A 17,764-nucleotide genomic window follows, 5' to 3' on the forward strand; every position below is an offset into this window, starting at 1 on the left:
TCTCTTCAATTTTCACTGCCTCTTTCTGAAACTTGGCTGCCTTTTTTTTGACATACACTGCCTTTTTTTCAATTTTTTGTTGCCTTTTTGCCCGCCATTTTTAATACTTTTCAGTGCCTGAACATCCGGGCTCTAGTCATCATATATGGTGAGCTGTCTAGTAGTTTGTATAAGTTTGCTGCAGTATGGTGAAGAACGACACCAGGAAAAGGGGAGAGATAGGGGGGCAGTCATATTTAGTATATCACTCTAAGGGCTGTTTTTTTCATGTACGGTTAAAGTCTAGGCTGCAGAAGTTGCTGCAATTTTGAAAATTTTCATGTATAGTTAGCTCCCCAACTGAAGGTTGAGTGGCACTTAACTTAATCCATGATTTACGTTGTATTTGATGGCCAGCAAGGTGGCTGTCTCATCGAAAGATAAATCCCCAACAGACAATTTCTCAGTTTGATTCAACAGGAAGTAATTCTATAAAAAGTTACATTTGTGTAAAAATCAATGCTTTACTTGGCAGAGTTCAACTGATGTGTACAGTGACAGGTTATACAAAGGACTTTTATTTGTGAACTCATGCTGGAGACATTTGTCCTATTTTAAAGCAAGCCCTGCAAGTGATAAGTTGGTGTAGTGGCTATAGCTGGTTTACCGATGGGCTATATGCAGTAGCTTGGAATATGTGTTCCATTTTACATCACGAGTTCCAGTCCTGCCGCTGACTTTTAAAAAAAAATTTTACTGTGTATTCCAAATGGTAGTTGGCTAATCAAAAGTTGACCAGACATTGAAAAACCAGCTCTCAATATCATGCAAAAAATACATATTTGAGCTAAAAGAGAATTTATTAATCAAGTTTTTATTATTACCTGGGTGGTAGGAAGTAGACCGATTGACTAGGTGAATTCTCCCTCTGGTGCCGTCACTAAAAGATACTAACGCAAGTTCCTATTTCTGTTTGTAAGTAAGTATATAAATATGTTTATTTAGTACGGTGGGCAGAGTGAAGATGAAATGGCTAATGTGCAAGGGTACAGTAACCCCTAAGGTCATAAATCCAACTTGTACTCAGTATATCATCCCATAAATTTGTCTGACAAGTGACAAAAGCTAGAGTTGAAAGGATTAACACAAGAGTACATAAGAGTACTGTCTGGCTGCCTTAGCCGAGACCATGCACGGCGTGTGCCAACCGGATGTGTTCAGTGCTTAAATAGGGGTGACGGTCAGTGGCGTAGCATGGGCATTTCGGGTGGGAACGCCAAGTCCAAAGGAAGGGTCGGCCCTTTTTTGCTTAATAATTTACTTATGGAATTAGTCGCCACAGGTATTGTTTATTTGCCTGAAGTCAGCTGGGTTTTCAATAAAACATCATCCATGCATGTTTTAGCTAGAAAATTAGATGCCTCACTATGCCACAAATGTTTTGAACTCTGGTGATTTATACTTTTCGGTATGACGCAAGTTATTAGAAAACCTACCTGAATCACAAGCGCCTCTGAACAACAGTAGGCGTCATTGTTATGGATGATCCAACTACTGATTGATTTGGTTTATTTTACCACAGTTGGTTTATCGCAAATATGAATATGAGTGATGATATTTATGAAGTTGATGAAGGGACACTCATAAAGAACACCCGTGCTAATGACCGGATTCGAACCAGGGACCTCTGTTGTCTTGGTGCGCTGTGCAAAAAACATTGACACGGAGGTGGGTGGATGATCCAACTATCGTACACTCTACTGACGTAACAGTGCCGATTAGTAATTCAGACCACTGTTTATTGCATCTTGGAATGGTGATAAACATTTTAAAATAATTTTGTCACAGACCATTCGATGTTAAGAGTTTTCAAATGAATGCTAAACATTTCCATTGACACAATATTAAGCAGTTAGATACTAACGAAATAATAATAATAATAATAAAAGAATAGTTTTGCAGGTTAAGTGGTAGAGCAGGCACACGCTGAACTTCTATCACGAGGACTTCACCAACTTATTTGACAAAAACTGTGTTGATCTTTTACTTTTCAATACACATAGCTGTCCGTGCGATAAATTATACAATGCAATGGTCATTAAGAAATGGTATATTTGAGTTTGGTAAAGTTACATCAGTCAATATTGCGTATTGTAGCATCACATAGCATGAGTGGCACGAGTGCGAAGAACCAAGTAGGAATTCTACCGGTCATCTGCTTCAGAAGGCAGGAAAGGTCACATGAACCAATCACGTAGCCCTCTGCTCCATATGCTGGCGTAAGAGAGAGCATTTGCGCGCGTGCTGTAGAGATCCAAGCCGGTCCAAGCTTTCCCTCCAGAAAGACAGCAAGGAATATAGAGTTCTTTACGCCGAACCTGCCCAGCGTCCAGGCAGGAAAGGCATTGAAAAAACTGCTGGAACGAGTGTTGTTAGTGGAGAGTTGCAAGCGGGGCGCGAAAAATAGCTATTATAATGCCATGAAGGTCAAACATATATGAAATTAGTCAAGATTTACTTTATATTTACAGCATTTACGTATTTTTGAAATTTTAAATCAGGGAACGCCGGGCGTATGGGCGTACTGTAACGCTACACCACTGGTGACGGTACTTTGAGCAGGAAGTGGTTTCCTTGAAAATCGGCTGCTGTGGAAACAACAATGAAGTTTCAGTGCAGTAACATCGCCGCCAAAATACATAGAGAGATGTTTACGAATTATGTAAGGGTTCAGAATGAAATTAAAACCATACATATGCTCTATTAGCAAACAGAACATATCAGGACAGCATTCAAAACACTTGTAAACCGTAGCTTCATTTCAGATAATTCAATTAATTGATCTCCTTAGTAAATATTTTAATTAGTACAAATGTACACATCACTAATCAGGATAGTATTCACTAATAATAGTATTAATGTGTTATAAATATAAATGTAGTAACTGAATGGTTTATGACATTTTCTACTATAACAAGGGTGTTTTGTAGAATGTGCAACAGGGGGCCAAAACGTCCCAATTTTTTTCATTCAACTTCGAAACGGTTTCTTGCGAATTGTAAGAGCCATCACAAATCACAAACACAACACAGCAAGCGGTAATAAACACAAGAAGCGAAATACCACAGGGTAGTTTTGGGGAGTGCATCTCCCTGCTCCCCCTCTCACATTTGGAATGGTCCTTTCCAGGTAGTTTCGTCTTCCTTGGCCGGACTGTAAATGGTCACCCCTGAAGATGCCTAAGATTAGCAAAAAAGCTTCTCTGTACTAAGAAGGTGCATACCTTTTTAACATGTCTGGTTTGATCCTTCGTGGAGGTACATTACACAGTGGTTTGGATCCCCTTATAAGTGTAGATTCGTTTTCAATTAGCCTATTATGGACTTAAACAAGGTTTGACATAAAAGTTATATGTGCCATGCCCTGTGCATTCTATGGTACTTGAATAGACTTCTCACATCTTATTTCAGTCCTCAATTTGGAACTTAAAATCTATATTTTTCTTTACATCCTCGTGTGACATGAACCATAAAATGGCAGCCAAAAATTGACAGCAACATATTACTGGATAAATTTTGATAACTGTTGGAAAGTGGAAAATATTTTTATTCTACCAACAATATAGTGTGTAATGGCTTCTGTGTGTTTCTTCCAGAACGATAAGCCTTATGACAATATTTTCACTTCATATGAGAAATATTGAGATACCTCTTCCATCATTCAGCAAAGGCGAAAAGAAGGAACCTATGAAGTTTCCAGTCTTCCAAATTTTTCCAGTAAGTTTTAATATTAAATATAGTGGGTTTGGAATGTATGCAAACTTAATTTGGTGTTTTCAACATGAAAAAAAATATTTTATTTAATGAAAACAGTTTGGTTGAACCCTCAGGTAATCATTGGGGCCTGGATTTTTATGTCATTACAGTTCATATCTTGCCTTTGTACATAGCCAAGTAAAAATGGCAAATGTCAGTGTCACGAGGGATCCACTTGAATTTTATTTTACAAATTTTAAGGTATATGTGGTATTTGTGCCATTTCTATACTTTTCATTTAGTAATGCAGATATATTTGTGGGACAAATATTCACTGTATGATTTCTCTAAAAAATATATAATTTTTATCTGATTGTAGTAGGTCCACCCTTTTCACTTAATCTTGTTTTAAGCCATCAAAATAACACTGCAAAAATTGAGACTCCATGTTCATCCATATTTTATTCTTCACTACTGCCACATTTTGCTGATTCTGTAGCAGAAGCAATTTCAGGTAGTACAGCTGACAGAATTTCTGAGAAATACACTAGGACCCCAAAAAGAATAGAAAACTATGGTAATATTTTTATTTGTGCAGTACAGTCAACGAATTTAGTAATACTATAATTCATACAACACAATTTTGATGCACTGATTTTAAAGTTTTGTAAAATTAATTAATTAGAAACGTTTTCATTTTCACCAAGACCAATAACACAAAGTAATAGAAAATTCTACTTAAAAATAATTGAATAATGTTGGTTCAAGTGCACATTGGACAAAAATATTGTATAAAGAAGTGAAGCGAGTGTACATATTTTGCAGCTACATAAAAATCCAGGCCTCAGTAAATGCAGAGTAGCTTTTAATAAACTAGGTAGGTTAGGATTGCCAAATTATTCAGCCCAAACATATGCTCCTGGTTTCGTCAGAATTAATAAAACATATCTGTGTTATGAACAATTCTTTATTTTAAAAGACAATGTTTGGCCCCCAGAAAGTATATTTTTTAGTTCAAACTATTCTTTTCTTCTGCACATAGATCACAGTCAGCTGTTCAATCTAAATGTAGAAAACTGGCATAAAATTTATTATATTTGTTGGCTGATATTTTATCTTTTTCCAGGTGCTTCTCAGTATTGTATTGATGTGGGTTTTTTGCACCATCCTGACTTCTGCAGATGTGTTTGGTCCTGCCAACTTAGCCCGGACAGATCTGAAGATGAGAATTCTGCATGATTCACCATGGTTTCGATTTCCATATCCATGTAAGTAAAATAAAGCATTTCTCCTCCACTGCTCCGATCATAAACTATTTTTTAAGATGAAAATAAATTGTTGTACATTAAAACTTCATTAAAAAAAGTGAGTTTCACAGGGTTGTGTGTGAAAATTCAACACAATTTTCTTGTTTTAGGTCAATGGGGGCTTCCCAGTACCAGTGCCGCAGCCGTTTTTGGGATAATGGCTGGTGTTATTGCAGGAGCTATTGAATCTGTGGGCGACTACTATGCATGTGCCAAATTTTGTGGTAAGTGTGTTATGTTGTTGGGCGATATATTGAAAAAATATCATTCAGGCAATATCAACTAGACGATATATCAGCAAGATATTGTCATGATACTTTGGTGATATATATAGTATCATGATATATCGTCATGATATTTTGGCAATATATATCGTGTCGGCAATAGTAAAATCACGATATTTGGTGATACACGATATTGCATATATCGCAATACGGAAAAATATATCGTATTGTCTGTGATGATATTTTCTTGACGATATATCGCGATATCAAATTTCTGATATCATCCATCCCTAGTGTCTAAGACAGTGAACACAACAGAAAAATAATAAGTGGAGAGGCAGGGAGGGGTGTGGAAATAATAGGGGACCAGTCATATTTAATATACAGTAAAACTTCTCCTAACGGACAACTCTAAATTATGGACATTTTCAAATTCCCGAGCAGAAATACATGGGGTTTAATGGCAATATTACTTCTTAATAATGGACCTGGACACTGAAAAGTACCTCCCCAATGCAAATAAAACTTCTTAATAATGGACAGCCTGAAAGAAAATGGTCGCAGTTCCTGGAATTCGACAGAATGGCTAGTATTTTGAACTAGCGCACATTGTTTCATGTTACACTGAACGTATTTCTTTTTAAAAGTGCAGACAGTGGACATTATTCTTTGTGGTTATCTTGAGAAGTGGCTGTCACTTCTGCTACGATGTCGCAGAAACGCAAACGACTGACTTTAAAGCAAAAATTTGAAGTCATCAATTTCTACGAGAGAGAGAAACTTAGTGTTCGAGACATGGCCGTGCGGTTTACTGTTGGAAAAACATATATCAGTGACATTTTAAATTATGTTTGTAGAGTATGTACTGAAATATGCTTATCCTATTGTGTAACATTCTACACATTTTTCTGAATAATGGACATTTATATTTTCCCCAGGCCTGTCCGTTATTGAGAAGTTTTACTGTACTTCAAAATACACATTTTTACTAAAACAGGATGTATTTATCTAGTTTTCCTTGTATACCATGGAAAAGGGAGCTGATCGCCCAAGGGGCATCTGTTTCCTGCCATTTAGGCACCATCGCTGTGTACGATTTTCATTTCAGTTGCATCTTTCTAATTTAGTGAATGTCCCTGGACCCTTACTACATAATACAAGGGTTGGATAAAAAATAATGGCAACACTGGTATAATTGGTACTTGACTGTATTGGCAGAGGAGCATGTGTTATATTCCTTCAATGTAATCGCCCCCCCATCTCTACGACCTTCTGCCACACGTATGGAAGGCGTCGTACACCGTCAGAGCGTCCATCTTTGTCGATGTCCCGCAGTGACCGCCCTATAGCACGTATGATGGCTTCGCGCATGTCGTAGTGCTTCACGCCCAATGGTTCCTTCATTTTGGCAAAAAGGTCGTAATCACACGGTCTCATATACCGGTGAATACTGCGGATGTTCCAGTACCTCCCACTACCAGTTATGCAGGAGCACCGTTACAGTGTTCGCAGTTTGACACCTTGCATTGTCAAGCATGATGATGGGACACCGTGCCAGAACTTGCCATCGCTTCCTTCTTAATGTGAGACGAAGGTGGTGTTACAAGAAGGTGCAGTAGTAGGCTGCGTTGACCGTCTGCCTGAGAGACATTGTTCTTCTTGCCTAAACATATTGTTAGGGCGCTTGCACTCTCGTCCTCTGCTTCAGAGCACTGCTGTTTTTGACTGAATAACATACGATCGCTCCCACTCACTCTACTTCCTTGTCTGACATTCCTTTATCAGCCACGAAACATTTGTGGCGCTGTGACTCACCCCTTTCATGGGACAGCAGTGTTGCCATTACTTTTTATCCAACCCTTGTAGAAACACTGCATATTGAGGTACACATAATGTGATGTACCCATCCTCCTTTTTTGGACTGCAATAGTTCCAGTCAAAAATGGAAACACTGATGAACTCACCAGTTACATATTACAGTCCAGCACAAAACAACCTCTAGAAATTCTAAAAAATCTTGTTCAGTTTTTTTTTATATACAATCATTCTGCGAGACTACTATTCTCCGTTCCCTGTAAGAATTTTGCATTTGGCTTCTGAGAAATCCTATTGGTTGTTTGAGTGGCAGCTGTGTAAGAATTTCTCATGTAGAAATATAGTTAACAGGGTTCTTTTATTATGAAATGTGCAGCTATGAGTAAAATAACATGTGGAAAAGGAATTATTTTTAAGAATTCCTATAGTGGATAGAGAATAACTACTTCAGTGCCATAACATTATGTTACCAAAATTAAGAAATTTGTAAATTCACAGATTTATGTGCAGAATAGAATTAATTATATCCAAATCTCAACCAAAGAATGAACTTAACAACAAGAAAAGTAATTACGTGCATTAGACACAGATTAATAGAATTTACATTGGGGTCATGCACTTTTACTCTATGTAGTGATTGCTGAAATCTTTAAGTAGAATTTAACTCATCAGAGACAGTTATATTTCAATTCCTGCCTTCCCATAGTACACTCACATAATCTGCCTACAGAACCTCCCCTGGCAGTGTTACCACAATATGAGGGCACAATTTCCCTTTCCAAGGGGCAAATTTCCCTTTTTGGACCAATTTTTCCCTTCACCTAAGCAAATTATATAATAATAATAATAATAATTAGTAGTAGTAGTAGTAGTAGTAGCAGCATTATTATTAGTGGTGGTGGAAGCAGTAGTAGTACGTAGTTAAGTATTCCATTGAATTCGTTATTTGAATAAGAAATATTTTTAGAAAATTCACATTTCAGTGTCATCACTTCCTGACCAGATGTCTCAGGTTTGAATCCTGGTCAGGAATCCATTTAATAGTTAATCCTCATTGTTACTATTTATCCAAAGATGTATAAAAGCAACGTACAATAAACTTAAAGGAGCAGAAACAAGTAGGAAGAGCAAAATAAATAACATAAAAATGTGGATATGAAATTCGAAATTAACATAAACGTAATAATGTAGTCAGATTACCTTAAAATTTCCCTGCAATTGTGGTACTTTTAATCGAAATTCCCTTTTCCCTTTTGGCTAAAATTTCGGTTCGAATTTCCCTGCAAAAGGGAAATTTCCCTTCATGTATCAACACTGTCTCCTGGGCCTCCCTAATGGCATAATAAAGATGCTGTCACCTTTTAACCAGGGGGTTCCCGGTTTAATCTGCTGCGGAAGTACATTGGGTAGTTCTTTGTAACCCACTTTAAACTTTATGCACAGCCTCAATTAGCCTACCTGAGCATAAAGTGGACTTAAATCAAAGCCACGTTGTGATCATTCTGATTACTATTAAAGTTAATAAAGAGACTTTAAGTTGCCATGTAACATCATCTCTCTCTGTATGGAAATGTAACGATATCTGCTTAATCAAAAATAATAATCAATACAACTATGTTGTGTAACAATAATATTTTTTCCCCCGAATAGGAGCTCCACCACCGCCGATACATGCAGTCAATCGAGGAATTGGAACCGAAGGCATTGGGTGTCTTCTGGCTGGACTTTTTGGGACTGGAAATGGAACCACAAGTTTCAGTCAAAATATTGGGGCAATTGGAGTAACTAAGGTAAGTGAAAAGTCAACCATACTTGATATGTGATGAGTGTAGGCCGGATTTTAAAGGGGAAAATATTGCCAAAAAAAAAGGGCAATGAAACTATAGTTTCTTTGCACTCCACTAAAAATATTATTCTAAATGAAAGTGCAATATATACCATATATCATAGTAAAAAGCCTGGAATATGAGCAACTTCAAAAGAATTTCATTTCAACAACAACACAACTAAACACCTGGCTAAACAACAACAAGCTTTCCCTGAATGTTAATAAAACAGTTCTAATAAATTTTAATCCAGTAAAACAAATAAAAAAACTTAAATGTAATTATTAACAATGATGTCGTCAAAGAATGTAATGCAATAAAATTATTAGGAGTATGGATAGACACAAACCTGTCTTGGGACAGGCAAATTACTAATTTAACTCAAAAGTTAAGCATGATGAGAATTTTGAGAAATGTTTTAACTTTGAATGATTTAAGGACAGTATATTTTGGACAGATTCAACCTGTACTTACATATGGTATCTCTTTCTGGGGCAGTTCACCCAAAATGCAGAAAATTTTTATTTGGCAAAAATGCATATTAAAATTTATGAAGAATGTATCCCTCTCAAACCCAACAAAACAAATTTTCAATGAATTTCAAATATTACCTCTTCCATGTTTGTACATATTAGAAACATTGTACTTTATTCATACAAATTCTAAAATCGTCTCAAAAAATCTGGACATAAACAAGTACAGCACTCGTATGCATAACTCCCTCCACCTTTCTACTGTCCGCACATCCAAAACACATAGTGGTCTAGGATTTCAAGGTGTAAAACTCTATATCAAGCTGCCAGAGTAATTCAAGAATCATAATCCAACCAAATTTAAAATAACAGTAAAAAAAGCTTGCTTATGAAGTATTTGTTTTATAGCACAGAGGAGTACTTAGATCATATTTTTCATTAATAGACATAACCTTTGATTTTTCTTCTATGTTTATGTTATTTTATTTTTATGTTCACTAATAGCCATAACCTTTGATTTTTCTTCTATTTTTATGTTATTCTATACTCTTTTATACTTTTTAATATGCATAAGTATGTGTTAATTCCTTTGTACTCGAAATTATACATGTAATTGACCTATTTGTACTTATATGATCAAGTGGATGGAAATAAATCATATCATATACAAAAAGGGATACATTATTTTTTTATTAATGTATCACTTTTTATGTATGAATGGTATATATTGCGCTTTCATTTAAAATAATATTTTTAGTGGAGTGCAAAAATAAACTAGTGTCTTTTTTCATTTCCCTTTTTTTAAGGTAAAATACAGCGAATAATCTTACCATCCATTTTGATGAAATCTTCCATGCAACAGCTTATCACATTCCATAGCTTGCTTCACTGACGCTCAATACTGTCGTCACTGTCACACAGTTAAGTTAAAACTTCACAATAAAAGTCTATATTTAGCAGATAAGTACACTTTCAACCCAACAGGTGTTCCGCTTGCAATGCATTTGTTGCTGGGTAAGCCCAGATTGCATTGTTTCAACAATCACTGCAACTCTCAAGGAGGGAAGGCAAGGTAGAAGGTGCTTGTTCTTTCTTTCCTGTAAGCTCCACCAAATGGACAATTGTTGAATGTTTTGTTCAGAGAAAATACAGTCTTACAAAATATTTTATATCTTGTCAATAAAGGGACCAAGGAAGATGTTTTTTAAAAAGGGAATGTAGGCTGAAAAAATAGTCAATAAAGGGACCACAAAGGAAAATGTTTTAAAAAAGGGAATGTGGGCTGAAAAAGGGAAAAAAAGAGAAGTCAAAACCATGTAATCTTGTTAGTGGAAGATAATTATCATTCCATGATCAATGTTGAAAAATAATAATAAAAGGACTTCCCTTTAAAATCTGGTGTCTAGTGATGAGCAGAGGTGTATATGAGAGGATGAAGCATAGTAGTATGATAATGTTGAGAAGAGAAACTTAAAAATAACCCAAAATACAATAGCAAGCATAATGAAACTCCTTAGTCAATAAAAGGACAATGGGGCTGTTTATTGCCAAACTTTTCCGGTGGCAACGCCAATCCTGTTGTATCCCTAAATAATTTTGTTCATCATTTTGTTGCCGTAAGCTTTACATTGGAATGTGATGGGATGGCTATTAAAACGTTATTTAATAAAAAGGTAAGAATTTCTCATATAAATCGATAATATAAATGGGTGTAGTAAAGCTTTAAGATTATGTAGCCAGTCATAAGTTTCCGAAAATTACATTCTCTTGAACCTAAGGATTAATATATTAAAGCACAAAGGAATGGTTGCGAAAACGAGCTAAATATAGTATGTTTATGCACAAAGAGCACTAAACTTGATGTCATATGGGTCGTCTCTAGCTGCCATGAGTCGATAATACAAAAATTTAGAGTTTTACACTATGCTTTGCTTTTTTCTGGTTGCAAGCATGTGTAATTCAACAGCGGGAGTAGGAATCGAAGTAACTCCCAAAATTATAAAGAAAAACTGTATTAAGTGCGTAAACGCATGATATATATTATTATACACTATGACTGGCATTATGCCCTATCCAATAATTTAATATTAACGTATGTTTTCATTGTATTAAGCAGATATTCCCCCCCTCGTATTTTCATCCTTCTTTTTCTCGGTAACAAAAACTTTAAAATTAAAATTCCTGTAAATAAGATAGCCCTAGAGGTTGCGAGACATGAAACAGAAGAAAACATAGTTTTTGTAATAACTATGATGATAAATATGCGTATATAAAACAAAGGACCATATTTATTAGATACGTGGAAAAGTATGATATCACGTGAAAAAAAAAGTCTGTTATTAAAAACAACTATAAAAATAAAACTACAGTCGCATGGAATTATTATGCATTATTCTTTACCGAATTCACAACAATAGATCACTTAAATTGTGAAAATTGCAAGTGAGGTAAACAAGTGCTGTGCAAATTTGAAGGCTTTTTTGAGTTCCGATATCTTTTCTGTTGTTGACGATCGTCTTTTACATACTTTTATGATACTTTTACAGCACTCATTATTCAGTTATCATGTTCAGACATCATTTCTGAGGTTAAGATGATACTAAACTTGCAATTTAATGTAATAGCAGCACGTTCAGCACAAATTCCTCATGTGTTTAAATGGGAGAACAATTGCCCATCAAAAGTGTGGGGACACAACAGGAGTGCTGCCACCTACAATAGTTTGCTTTGGCCAGGCCTATTGGAAGGCTTGAATTATTGTTAAAAAATATTGTTTTTTTTATTTTTAAAATGGTTAGCCTCGAAACTGTTCAAATTATGTTTAGACGTACATATGTAACTCCTAGTTGCTTAGTAGTAAATTAATGCATCAATAATTCATAAATTACAAGAAAACAAAATCAAAATTTTTTGTTTTAGACATTTCTTGCGCATTTTTTAGTATGTTTTAGATAACTGCTAACAGAACATTGAGCTGAAATGTTTTTCTGTATTGAAGAATTAAATTGGGTCAAAAATTAATTGTTCATTATTTAGAAAATAGAATGTAAACAGGTAATACAGTATTAAAGTAAGTTTAAAATAGAATAGAAAGTTATGAAAGTTGGCTTGCTTATTTGCAAGTTTCCTATTGATCATACAATACATAAATTAATCATTCTGTTGTATTCAAAGTCTCAATTTGACTTTATTTGTTCTTTGATATTGTTTATTCAGTGGCAAAACTCCAATACCCAGGGAAAGCATGTTCTACTCCTGTCTAAATGATGAGTGGTCAGCTGCTATTGAGCATTTTTGTCAATGTAGTCAGTGTGAAAACAAAGATAAACTGCCACATGTGTTATTTATTTTATCATCTTCCCTTCTTTCCTAATTATAAAAGAGCATCCAACTCACAAACTATGAATAAATGGCATATTAAGCTAAAAATAAGGATTATTCCTTATTAATGATCTTAGGAATGTTACTTGATACATCAACATTTCTGTTGTCATGATTAGCACCTCCTTGATGACATAGTGGTAACATCATTGCCTTGTAATTAAGGGGTACTGGGTTCGGTACCCGCTGAAGGCACAAGTGGTTCGGATCCCACTTTAAACTATAGGTCCAGTTCTGATTAGCCTTCCTATGCATAAAGTGGACTTAGAACCAAAAGTCAGTAGTTGTCATGATTCTATTTGCCATATAGAAACAAAAACTTTGCATATAATAAAAGCAATGAGTAAATTGCATAGTAGCTGAAATTATTTATGAGAGTTTTAACATTCATTTAATGCAAGGACGTACCCAAAAGAAACCGGAATTTGCCAAAAAAATTGCCAGAATATGCCAAAAAGGATGAGTTTTATTAACTTTGAGTTACAAATACCTTAGTCTCCTTCAAAGTATTGTCCATTTGATGTGATGCGCTTATCCAAATGGCATTCTCATTGCTTGAAACATTTTTGGAAGTCCTCAACTGGGATATTATTCAAGGCCTCAAGCTCTTGCTCCAGAACTTCAGCCACATCGGCAAAGCGTTTGCCTTTGAGCTCGTTCTTCATGCGGGGGAATTAAAAAAAAATCACAAGGTGCAAGGTCCGGTGAATATGGAGGGTGAGGAACAACGGGGATTTGGTTTTTCGCCAAAAACTGTTGGATGCACAGCAGTGTAGGCTGGGGCATAGTCATGGTGGAGCAACCATTCGCTACGCTTCCACATTTCTGGATGTTTTTGCCGCACATTTTTACGCAATCACTGTTAAAATTTGCTGGCACAAACTCCCAAGACAAAAATGCCACCTCAGCAATTTCTTCAATAGTACGATGACGATCTTCGTAAACAGCATTTTGCACTTTTCCAATGTTTTCGTCATTTCTTGCTGTGGCAGGTCGTCCAGATTGCGGTTGGTCTTTCACTGACATTTCCCCCTTTTTGAAACGTGCAAACCACTTGTACACTTGCGTTTTACCTAGGATGTCTTCTTTAAATACTTCTTTAAACATCACTACAGTCTCAGCTGCAGTTTTCCCTAATAGGAAACAAAATTTCACACACACTCTCTCTTCCTTATTTGTTTGCAGCAAACATTTGTCAACACAAAGAACGAGCGGCACAAGGCAACTGCACTCAGCACACTGGCACGTCATAGTGTCTCCTCACTACATCTCGCGGTGGAAGTTGGAAGTACGTCAGGCTTTCCCGCCAGATATGCTTTCCGGTTTCTTTTTCAAATTTTAGTTACCCCCCCCCCCCCTTTCCTCTTCCTCGTGTCTTCCTGTTGAAATACTCGACAAAATAAACCTTTTGTCACATCAGTATGTTTACCAGCATTTTCGTGTTGCAGGTAGGAAGCCGAAGAGTTGTGCAGTATGCTGGCCTCATCATGATTGTGCTCGGTCTGTTCAGTAAAGTAGGCGCCTTCTTCATCATCATCCCAGGGCCAGTCATTGGAGGTGTTTTCTGTGTCACCTTCGGTATGGTGGCAGCCGTCGGTAAGTGTGAAGTGTTTGTCTGCAGATAATGTTGGTTTGACCTTAAATGTTACTGAAATTCAAGAGTTTGACAGAGCATTTGATACTAAATTCTGTTTTGAAATAATTGGCAGAGTAGTTTTTTTCCATCTTTTGTTCATATTAAACTACATATGTTTGCTTTATGTTATGATTTGTTGCATTTTCCTGTATTTGATTTCAATGAATACTCTTTTATGACTGAGGACACAGTCAGAGGTTCTTTGCCATAATTAGAAGCAAATGTTCACAGTCCAATTTAATACACAAGACAAGTGTATATATGCTCTATATTCAGTGTATATTTTACAAATATGTTCACTCATGCTCCCTACTTGCACGAAATTGACGAGATATTTTGCACTATTATCGTGTTTATATTAAAGATGGTACTTAGACTTTGCTGGCTCTCCAAGTTAGAATGCAAATTAGGCTCCTGCGTAGCAAATGGTTACTGCTCTTGCCTTTGGTGCAAGAGGTCCCAGGTTCAATTCCCGATGGAAGCCCTCAAAATTTCGGCATTGATCCAACATTATGAGGACAATTGTGGAGCTTCTTGAAAAGAAGAAGGAGAAGACTTTGATCTCGAAAGCCAGAAAACAGGCGATAGGACTTGATGCGCTGATCACGCTCCACCCAATGGAAAAACTGCTATGACAGCCCTTGGCCCTTAGGGCTATAGAGCATGCAGTTTAATTTATTAGAATGCAAATTGTGAAATTTTGCTTAAAACCATTTACAAAAACTCAGTTTGAGCTTTCAACACTGCTTATATTGAACTCCTATGGATTCGGATAATATTAGTCTACTGTATCTTAAGTTCAATACAACTGAAATGCCTTACTTTAAGTTGAATTGAGGTTAGTAACAAGGGGGGAAGTAAAAGACCTAGGGCGGAAATTTGTTTGATTGACACATAATCTATAAATAAAACAAATACAGCACAGTAACAAACATCAAATTAGTTCTTCGTACACTCGAAATGTACCTTAAAAAAGTCTTATCTGTGGCTGCTTAAGGCATACTGTTTTTATGAACATTTATTCTAGATCCTTCTCACCAATAATGTTCGCTTTATTTGTATACTTTTTATATGATTTTTTTGTAATGGATATACCAAATTCAGCAAAACTATTTCCTCCTCAGGGATATCAACATTGGATTTTGTGTCACTGAATTCATTCCGGAACATGTACATCATTGGATTTTCTATATTTTTTGCTCTGGTAAGTACCACAAAAGTTTCACACCGGGACTCTACTTTTGAACATTTCCACAGGATGAACTAATTGTGTCTACAAAAGTCAGTTTGATGAATTGTTAGCGATAGTGTAATTACAATTAATTCCAGAATCACAAATAACTTATAGCTCACACAGAATTTATATTTTCTTATACTTTTAAACCTGCATAGCTGCCATTTAACCTGGGATTTGAATGTGGTATTCTATTGCTATGACCCAATATCAGCAATTTTGAATTAAACTGTACTTCACGGCAGCATCCGACATACATGAGGTGGCTGATCTATTCATTGCCATAGCTGGCAACTCTGTCCCTAACAGATCTTGAGGGTGAACTCTGTACTGGGAGTTAGGGGAAGGGGGGGGGGGTGAAATCCAGATTTTCCTGAAAATAATCATTTGAATTGATTTAATATTTATTATTTTACGTTATTTTTCTGTCACTTTTGACTAATAGCAATGATGAGGATGAGTGATGATATTAAGAAGTTGATGAAAAGTCACTCAAAAAGAACACCCATGTAGGGCTGTGCGATATTATGATATATTGATATAGAGTTGATATTTTTAAAATATCAAAGCGTTGATATAGTAAAAATATCTAAGTCAATATCGATATCTATTCGATATTGATGCCTCCCCGATGGTGCAGTGGTAGCGTCGTTGCCTTGTAATCAAGGAGTCCCGGCTTCGATACCTGGTGGAGGCAGATAGTGGTTTGGAGCCCACTTTAAACTGTAGGTCCAGTCCCGATTAGCCATACTGTGCATAAAGTGGACTTAAAACACCAACTGAAACAAACAAACAAACTCGATATTGATATTATCGACGCATGGTGGTGTTGCATTTCTTACGTGCAAGTTAAGTCAAATATAAGGATGTTAACATAACATGTAAAGCACTCAGCATGCAGGGACAGAACTTGGAAGGTGAATGATGAGAGATTGCCTCTGATTAACATGGAAAGCAAATACGTGCAACAACCAATAAAAAGCGTAAGGTTCCTACTTTATAGAACTTGCTGGTTAGCCTTGTGTGTCCAAGATACAATACGATAGAATACTTGCTAAAGACTTGGTCTCAAGTTGTAAATGATTGTCTCGTTCTTCGTCTCACCTCCATATGCACAGCACAAAATATTTTGTATTAACATTTTTCTGTTTGATGTATAGTTTCGATGCTACAAGCAGGGACAAAATTTCAAAATGAAAGATATAGATGTGTCTGTATTGTCACAATCCTCGATATCGATATTTTCAGTATTGCCGATATAATTGATATTCGATATATCAACTCGATATTGCACAGCCCTCCACCCACACTCAAGATGGGGAAAATTAATATGAATTTGCTTTATCGTGCTGATATTAACCTGAAAATAAGCTGCAGCCTCAAAATTTGATGGGAGAAATAAAAGAAAAGACAATAATCAAAGACTGAGGGGCAGGGGTGCCTACGTGCCTGCATCATGGGAATTTTTTGGGGGGGACAAAATTTTATACCAATTCTATGTATCTTCACACAAAAATGGGGGGGATCGTATAGTTTGATTGACTTGTTATTGATTTTTAGTTTTGGTTATTATGTATAGTTTTTCTATCTACCTGTGGATGATCACGGCGATAGGGTTGAAATGAAATACCACCTCTTATGTCTTTTGAATCAGTTTGGATGAAGAGGGAGGATGGTATTCACAGTAATACAAGGTTAATCGAGCAGACAAATGTGCAGAATAAGGTTGATTAACAATGGCAGTGAGCCTAAAGTACATATCTAAAGTAAACATATATTACTCAAATATGTCTGTATTATAGTGACGCAACCACAGGGGAGGCAGGGGGTCATTTCCCCCCTCCCCCAACCTTCGACAGAAGTCAATTCTAGGGTAGTAAGGGGGACAACCATTGATGCCCAAGGGCACCTGCAGGGGAGTACAGAGGAGCAATTACCCCTTTGATTTCAAATTTTATGCAAATAAAAATACATTTTGTAAAATTTTCTTGCTTGCTTAGCTTGCATTCTGCTTCTTTTCTGTAATGTAATGTATTTAAATAATATGTGTTGTATATTTGTATTGAATAAGCTTTCAATATGTACACAATTTAGTGTTAGCTTGTTGAATATGTATTTTCTATTTTATGTCGCA

General features: G+C 36.1%; 1 protein-coding gene across 1 annotated transcript in view; it reads left to right on the forward strand.

Annotated features, from left to right (window-relative positions):
- The window catches only part of LOC145981334 (solute carrier family 23 member 2-like), a 91,244-nt gene that overhangs the window by 62,028 nt on the left and 11,452 nt on the right, over positions 1–17,764 (forward strand). Inside the window, exons 6-11 of the mRNA XM_083114548.1 lie at positions 3,635–3,755; positions 4,861–5,002; positions 5,152–5,265; positions 8,731–8,870; positions 14,209–14,356; positions 15,521–15,600. Coding sequence (XP_082970674.1) covers positions 3,635–3,755; positions 4,861–5,002; positions 5,152–5,265; positions 8,731–8,870; positions 14,209–14,356; positions 15,521–15,600 — 745 coding nt within the window. The remainder of the gene's footprint in view (positions 1–3,634; positions 3,756–4,860; positions 5,003–5,151; positions 5,266–8,730; positions 8,871–14,208; positions 14,357–15,520; positions 15,601–17,764) is intronic.

The sequence above is a fragment of the Lepisma saccharinum genome, chromosome 29, assembly GCF_977018435.1.
Source record: "Lepisma saccharinum chromosome 29, izLepSacc3.1, whole genome shotgun sequence".
NCBI lineage: Eukaryota > Metazoa > Arthropoda > Insecta > Zygentoma > Lepismatidae > Lepisma > Lepisma saccharinum.